The sequence below is a fragment of the Sinocyclocheilus rhinocerous genome, unplaced genomic scaffold (assembly GCF_001515625.1).
Source record: "Sinocyclocheilus rhinocerous isolate Xijiao unplaced genomic scaffold, SAMN03320098_v1.1 scaffold1065, whole genome shotgun sequence".
Taxonomy (NCBI): domain Eukaryota; kingdom Metazoa; phylum Chordata; class Actinopteri; order Cypriniformes; family Cyprinidae; genus Sinocyclocheilus; species Sinocyclocheilus rhinocerous.
Window position 1 is genome coordinate 76,212 of NW_015628720.1, and position 8,394 is coordinate 84,605.

The 8,394-nt window shown below is 32.7% G+C and overlaps 1 protein-coding gene across 2 annotated transcripts; it reads left to right on the forward strand.

Moving 5' to 3' along the window:
• Positions 1 to 1,028: 1,028 nt before the first annotated feature.
• On the forward strand, positions 1,029 to 6,361 carry LOC107738367 (bone morphogenetic protein 2). 2 transcript variants are annotated; one of them, XM_016550117.1, is made up of 4 exons: positions 1,029 to 1,368; positions 2,680 to 3,301; positions 6,031 to 6,114; positions 6,232 to 6,361. In XM_016550117.1, the coding sequence occupies exons 1-4, from the start codon at positions 1,092 to 1,094 to the stop codon at positions 6,359 to 6,361; spliced, it is 1,113 nt and encodes a 370-aa protein (XP_016405603.1). In that variant the 5' UTR covers positions 1,029 to 1,091. The 2 variants fall into 2 exon arrangements, with proteins under 2 accessions (XP_016405603.1, XP_016405604.1); XM_016550118.1 differs by lacking the exon at positions 6,232 to 6,361 and having other exon boundaries at positions 2,680 to 3,297; positions 6,031 to 6,069.
• The last annotated feature ends 2,033 nt before the right edge of the window (positions 6,362 to 8,394 follow it).

Consider the following 8,394-nt stretch of genomic DNA (forward strand, 5'->3'; position numbering starts at 1 on the left):
AAAGTCTGATTGCAAGTATTTTAAAATATAATATAATCTAACTACAAGTTCTTAATTTTTGCAATCTGATTATAGTAATCCAGATTACATGTAATCAGTTTAAATAATAAATTAACTATTTAAGCATCAACAACTAACTAGTCAAGGTAATTCTTTATTATATATTTTTAATTAATTATTTGATTTATTTGCATTTTTTTATCATTTAAACTGAAAAAAGAACACTGAACATTTAAGAAAGCATGTCAGTGTGTGTGTGTGTGTGAGTGTGTGTGTGTGTGTGTGTGTGTGTGTGTGTGTGTGTGTAGCAAAAATGGCCAAGCAAAAAAAATTGGCCAAGAAAAAAAAATCCATAAACAACTCTTCACTGCAATTTTTCCCATAAAAAGCAGAAATATTAAGTTTGACAAGGCCAAAATAATTTGAATCATAATGAAGTACTGATAAGACATGTGAGAGAAACTTATTACAGTTTGAGCCATGTTGCTAAAAAGATTTTTATGATCAATCTCTCAAATATTATTGTGATTCCAAATTTGCAATTAATAAAAACCATTTGTGGAATGTTCATCCATACAGTATACTTTTGAAAATACCATTCATGAAATTAAGCAATAGAGACATCTATTGCTCAACAATGCACCCAAGTTGCAAGATGAATCTCAAAGTTATAACAAACAGCTTGCACTTGATACTTTGTTTGTGCCAAGAATGTGTGCAGTTAATGAGAGCAGATGAGAAGCGCACTATCCGCTTACACTGAGAAAGAGCTACAGGTTGAAAAGAGCCCTTGATTCAAGTAAGAGAAAGGTACTCGAGCCTCAAACCAAAACAAGTCTGTTCACTCTGCGGCTTGAAAACTGAGAGCACAATGCCTGTCAAATGGAGTGTGACATTCCAGCGTTTTCTGTGGGAAAGCGGTAATTGCTTTTTTCAGTGTTTGGCCGACGGTTGCACAGGCTGTGAATCCTGCCCACCCACTAATGAGTGAACGAGGTTCTGCTGTGCTCATTGTTTCCTGACCGAGCTGTGTGGGAGAATCAGGGCTCGGCTTTCTTCACCGAATCTGTCCGTTCTTTCATTTTTGCAGAATGAGGTTTTCAGCATCATTTTTATGCTTCCTACTTGGTCTTCTAGGACTAGGAGGGACTCACGGTTTGCTGTTAATGGAAGATCAGGGGGAGGAACTGGAAGATAGAGACCTGAGCAAAGCTATTTTGGAGATGTTGCATATAAATAAACTGTCAGTGCTTCAGCAGGCAAAGCCACACCCCTACATGAAGCACGTTTACCAGTCCCTGGACGCACAGGCAAGAGACCTGAGTGGTGCTGATGGGACTCTTGTGCAGAGCTTCCGGAGCATCGAAGGTAAAGACATTTTTTTATTTTTAATAAACTAATTTAAATCTTGAAATAAAATAAAAAATACTATTTTTCATTGCCAATCAATGCTTTCCTTCATTTGAGATTTACTTTTATATGAATAATGTAGCTATACATTGGAGTCAAAAAGTCTCACCATTGAAAATGTGTTTGCGTTACTGTTAATTTAATATCAACTTTCCTTACAAATTATATTATTGTCATAATTTGAGCAAAAAGTTTCTCCCAGTCTTTTTTTTTTTTTGTATTATTGAGATACTTTTATAGTAGTTTTTTTTTTATATTTTGAATTTAAAAAGTTGCATTTTAAAATATCTTACTATTTAGTTTGTCCAGTGTTATTTTAGTATTATTGAGATACTTTTAATAATTTTTATTAATATTTTGAATTAGTTTTAGTTTTTATGTTTTCTACCATTTTTTTTTATTTTTTATTTTAGTTAGTTTTAGTAATTTTGTTGTGTGCTTTTGTCATTTTTTATTAACTTAGTTCATTTTTTTAATTTATTATATAGACATAAATAAAATAAAAAAAGTGTATTTCAAGCATTTTATTTAATTATTTGGCTAATAATTGAATTACGTTTGTCATTTTTTATTATTATTTTTAATGTCTATATAATTTATCATATAGACAAATAAAAAATACAATAAGAAATGTATATAAAAAGTGTGCATTTTATTTAAACAATGGATGCATTATTTGGTTAGTTAAATATTTCTTAATTATATGCTGTGAAGTAAATATTTTTTTAATCAATTACTTTTTTAATAATAATTTAATAATTTAATTACTTTTGTCATTTTTATTATTATTTTTAATGTCTACAGTATATAATTTATTATATAGACAAATAAAAAATAAAAATAAGAAATGTATATAAAAAGTGTGCAAGCATTTTATTTAATTATTTAATTTATTTTGCTTCAATGGATGCATTATTTGGTTAGTTAAATATTTCTTAATTATATGCTGTGAAGTAAATATTTTTTAAATCAATTACTTTTTTAAATTAATGATTTTTATTATCTGTATTCTGTTTATTTGATGTATTGTGTATCCAGGTTTAAATAAATTTTTTTAAAATCCCAGATTTTCAATTTGGCCTTGGGTCCTGGGTATTGTATATACACCGAAATGAGTTTTAATACTACACTTCTCTGAATAGATGTTGATGCATAAAACATTTTGACAGCCTACAAAGTAATATATAAATATAATCTATAAAAAGGTTATAAAAGCTGCTTAATATTTTCAACTGAAAGACTCTTAAAAGATGTTATTTTCTAAATAAGACTCAAAGTATGGCACTCCGGGATGGATCTGGTTCAACATGTCCCAGCTGAGTCCCTTCATGAGGGTTGCAGAGCTGGTCCTGCTGAGGAAGACTCTTCATCACAAGCCGCTTAGTGTGACGGTCACAGTACACAGTCTTTCACCGGGACCAGATAACCTGAGCATTAGCGGCCCTCTTGCAGAGCACTTATTGAGTCTGGACCGGCTGCCTCCATCAGGATATGATGTCTTCGATGTGACAGCTGCAATAACCCAGTCACCGCGCCACTCAGACATCTTGGGCTTCCAGCTGCGCTTCGGGGATGAGAGCGGCAGCTTGGTTCTCCATGAAGCCCTGACGCAGAGCCTCTACTGCTTGAACAGCAGCTCTCTCAGCCAGCCGCTCTTAGTGGTCTACAGGACCGCATCGATGGAGCACCAGCAGAGGGCGTCAGGAGCGAGTTCAGACTCAGAGCACAGGCTCAGACCGAGCTGCATGGCCAGCTCTGAATATGACCGACAGAGAATACAGCTGAGACACTTAGCTGCATGCAAACTGTACGTACATCATGTCAACCTTCATACCAGCAAGCTGAGTCAATGGATACTACAGCCGTCCAATTTCAACATAAGTATTTGTAGGTATGACCTGTCTGTGTGTAATATACCAAAAAGATGAGTCAGGGGTCTTGACAATATGTATAAGTTCAACCTCTTAACTGTCACCTGTCCTCTCAGAGAGACGCCTAAGTTTACTTCACTATATTACAAACTAGTGCAATCAAACGATTAATCGCGATTAATCGCATCCCAAATAAAAGTTTTTGTTTACATATTATATGTGTGTATACTCTGTATATTTATTATGTCTATATAAATACAAACACATGCATGTATATATTTAAGAAAAATATGTTGTTTGTATATTAAATATATTTATATATAATATAAAATATAAGAATATGAATACATAAATGTAAATATTTTCAAAATATATACTGTATGTGTGTGTATTTATATATACATGATTAATATACACAGTATACACACATATATTATGTAAACAAAAACTTTTATTTTGGATGCGATTAATCGTTTGACAGCACTATTACAAATAAATCTAATCATGATCGTTAAATAAATCTAGGTATGATCCTATCTGTGCACTGTAAAAAAAATTACAGTAAAAAAACGGCAGCTGTGGTTGCCAGAATTTTACCGTAAAAAAATACGGTAGCAACTTTTTAGGTTTTACGGATTTAACTTAAATGTACATTTAAATACCGTAATTATATAACTGATATAAATCATATTAATTAATATTAATACACCAACCTATTGAAGAACTGAAATCTGTTTTGTACCTTTGTAATACACTGATAACCCCTAATGTACACAACAGATAAGAAAAAACTAAGAAGAAACATAGTTATTGCAACAACAAAAAAAAACATCAAATTTGAAATTTAACGCAGGGAATTCTGAGAATGTTAATTCACTGTAAATTATACATTCTTTTTCACTTCCAAAAACAGTATATTACCGTAAAATTACATGTAATGCCCAATACAGTTTTTCACCGTATATAGTAAGGAAACTTACCGTTAACCATTTAACAGGTTTTTACTGCATCAGCATTTTTACAGTCTTTTACCGTTAAATTCACGGTCATTTTTTACAGTGTGTGTAATATACCAAAAGGATGAGTCAGAGAACTTGACAATATGTATAAGTCTAAGAATGTGCCAAGGAAAACTGTACTAATTTCAGTACTAATTTTATAATGATAGTGTGTGATTTCCTTTGTGAAAAACAAGTGCACTTAATTTTATTGAATGTGCACTTGTAGTGTACTTCAAATCCTTAAAGCATATTTTTTAAAACACTTTACTTGCAGATAATATAATATTAATTAAATAAATGGCCACTTAGTCTAAGTGTACTTCAAGAGAGAAAGTTTTATGACTTTTTCTTAACACACTTAAGTACACTTTTAAAAAGTGCACTTTGTAACAATGTCAAATTAAAAGTTTTACTTCATAGTACTTTTTAAATCATTATGTTATAATAATATTTTATCGGGCTTTATTAAAGAAGTAAGCTTATTTTGATGTGTTAACTAACACACTAAATCACAGCAGAAGTACTTGATTCTAATTTTAGCAGTGTTTTAGTCAATATTGCATTAAGTTAATACGTATTAAATTGCATCTTCATCGTTACAAATGTGTAATTAGAAATATATTTCAATACATGACATACAAGTTTCAATGGAAATGACTTATATTTTAATTATTTAATGGCTTATATTTTTAATTTTAAGTATATTTTAATTTACTTAATGCTTGTCAGCACATTCACCACTTTAACCATATTTCAAAATACAACAGAAGTAGCCTAATAAATAGCTAAAGATGGACTGGTTAGTTGGTTAAAAAAGCTTTGAGTTCAACTAATTGCGTTTAATATAAATGTAAACTATAATACAGTTTCATTTTGATTTAAATAGCATAATGCAATTAAAGGGGTCATATGATGCTGCTAAAAAGAACATTATTTTGTGTATTTGCTGTAATGAAATGTGTTTATGCGGTTTAAAGTTAAAAAAACACATTATTTTCCACATACTGTACATTATTGTTTCTCCTCTATGCCCCGCCTTTCTGAAACGCGTCGATTTTTACAAAGCTCATCGGTCTAAAAAAGCGAGGTGTGCATCATATGACCCCTTTAAGTGATTAAGCGCAATTAAATGTCTATGGCAGTGAGCAACGAAAATTAGCTACGCTATAACGCTATATTCAGCAGCTTGATAGAATTTAAAGCGAGCTACTTTTTACAACGAGTAGCAGTTTGGTCAAACGCAACATGTTTTAATGTGATAGTAGTAGGTGAGGGAACAGACTACACTCACCTAAATAATCCGTGGGAAAGTCCGATTCTTTCTGGTGAATCACATGATTCTAAACGGTCCTCATATGTAGACTGGAAAGTCCGAATCTTTCCAGTGAGTCGATTCGTCACAAATGGGGCTTTCCTTGGAAAGTCTGACTCATTCTAATGAATCATGCTGTCGGTTCATTTAATAAATGATTCACTGAATCTAGAAGTCCCTTTAGGCCTATTATTATGTGCTGTAAGGGTGTCTTTGTTGTTTTTAATATAAATTTACCTGTTAACGTTTAAAAACATTGATTTGACAATAGTTTAATTACTTCAGATCGCTTTTGGCCAACACTTTCAAAGTAGCTTCACTTCTTCAACACTCCTCAATGGTTAACAGCCCTGATATTGCAAAAAAATATTGCATTATATATTCATTGTATGTAATAGAACAAGATAATTATGTCCTTCCATTTTTGCCTTTTTAGAGGTATCTGTTTGAAAGAAATATCTGCGTCATCCATGTCTGTTCAGAGACATCGAAAACACCATGGAGAAAATTATGTACAAAGGTGCATTAAGTCTTCTCTGCAGCTTTTTATACTTATGAATGACAATTGTGAGTCTTAGTTTTGAATACGCAGTTGTGACAGATGTTGACCTTGAAACTGTTTTCATATATTTTCTAGATCAAACTGCTCTCCACAAGGCCTTTCATCTCTCATCGTGATGTACAGCAGCGACACAGCGGACATTATTATAAAAGAGCTAAAGGATATCAGAGCAGAGAGATGTGTGTGCCAGCCGACTGCTCGATGAAAAGGACTGCAAAAATCAAACAGTTCGTGAAGTATTTGAGGAAATGACAGTTGCAGGAAAAAGTATGTGAACCCTGAATTTCTGCATTGCTTGTAATATTTGATTTGAACACAGAAGGCATGCTTATCTGCTTAAAGGAATAGTTCACAAGAAAAATTGCTGACAATTTGCTCACGTTTAGGTCATACAAGATGTTGATGAGTTTGTTTCTTCATCAGATTTGGAGAAATTTATCATTACATCACTTGCTCACCAAAGGTGAATGGATGTGAATGGGTGCCGTCAGAATGAGAGTCCAAACAGCTAATGAAAACATTGATAATCCACAAGTAATCCACACCACTCCAGTCCATTTATGCATTGCGAAGGAAAAAGCTGTGTGTTTGTAATAAACAAATACATCAAGATGTTTTCAATTTCAAAATTGCTTCTGGCTAAAATACAAGTCCTATATAATATAATATCTTGTCTGGATTGTCTTGGTGGATTTTGATGTGAGGACAACAGAGATTGACTTGTTACTTATGGATTATTGTGATGTTTTTATCAGCTGCTTGGACTCTCATTCTGACGGCACCCATTCACTGCAGAGCATCCATTGGTGAGCAAGTGATGCTAAATTTCTCCAAATCTATTCTGATGAGGAAACAAACTCAGCAAATTTTCATTTTTGTGTAAACTATTTCTTTAAACAAATAGCACACAAACTATTCATACACTCTAAAAAATGCTGGGTTAAAAAGGGACAAACCCAGCTGTTATCTGCAGTCAGGAGGTAAATGCACAACAATCAGAAGGTGTTCTGCAACATTTCTCTTCACAAAATTTACAATTCAGCAATATTCTTAGGATGCCTGTGTGAATCATGCTGAAACGGCCGGGTTCACATACTTTGTACTGGAATTTTTTGTTTTGGACAACTACTTGGGGCGACCATTGCAGATGTGTACTTTTGGCCACAGGATGTCATAATAGAGCAAGAAAAAGTATCAATGTTCATGCAACAACAATGTTCACCTATGTTGAAGAATTTCACAATATCTCTATGACTGAGTTAGTACTGACAAGAAATAAAAAGTGTATATATGGATGTGACATGAGGAATATAAATGTGACCTGAATTTTGAATTTGAGACCATGGTGCTCATTTTACCATTTGGACAAAAAATTTAGGGAAGTTTTCAATAGTTCTTGGAAGCCTCTGATGATGCCTTGGGGATATGAAACCGAAACAATCTGTTCTGGAATTTCCTTCCACATTTTTCTGTCAGCAATTGCAGTGATTCCAGATTTAGATACAACGTTCCAGTTTAATTGTTATAGGCTACTTTACAATGTATGTAAAGTGTGAGTAGAAGCCCAGTCTTCTATATTCTATTCTATATTCCATAGGATTTTTTATGGTTATATAGGCCCACATATATTAGGCTATACAATTCAATATGATTTATGTTTACAATATTATGAAAAACATAAGCATTTGTGACCCTGGACCACAAAACCAGTCATAAGGGTCATTTTTTGCTGAATAAATACACTTTCCGTTGATGTATGGTTTGTTAGGATAGGACAATATTTGTTCGAGATACAACTATTTGAAAATCTGGAATCTGAGGGTGCAAAAAAATCTAAATATTGAGAAAATTGCTTTTAAAGTTGTCCAAATGAAGTTCTTAGCAATGCATATTACTAATCAGAAATTAAGTTTTGATATATTTATGGTAGGAAGTCTGCAAAATATCTCCATGGAACATGATCCTAATATCCTAGTGATTTTTGGCATAAAAGAAAAATCGATCATTTTGACCCATACAGTGTATTGTTGGCTCTTGCTACAAATATACCCGTGCTACTTATGACTGCTTTTGTGCTCCAGGGTCACATTTTAGGTTATAAAATAGTAAAATATTCATAGTACAATATATAATTGTTGCCCTATGTGAGAAAACGGCACTGATCTTCGTCTCTCCCGCATTCAGACAGCAATTATTTCACTTTTTAGAATGCAGTTTACAAAAGGCGATCGTTCTAAA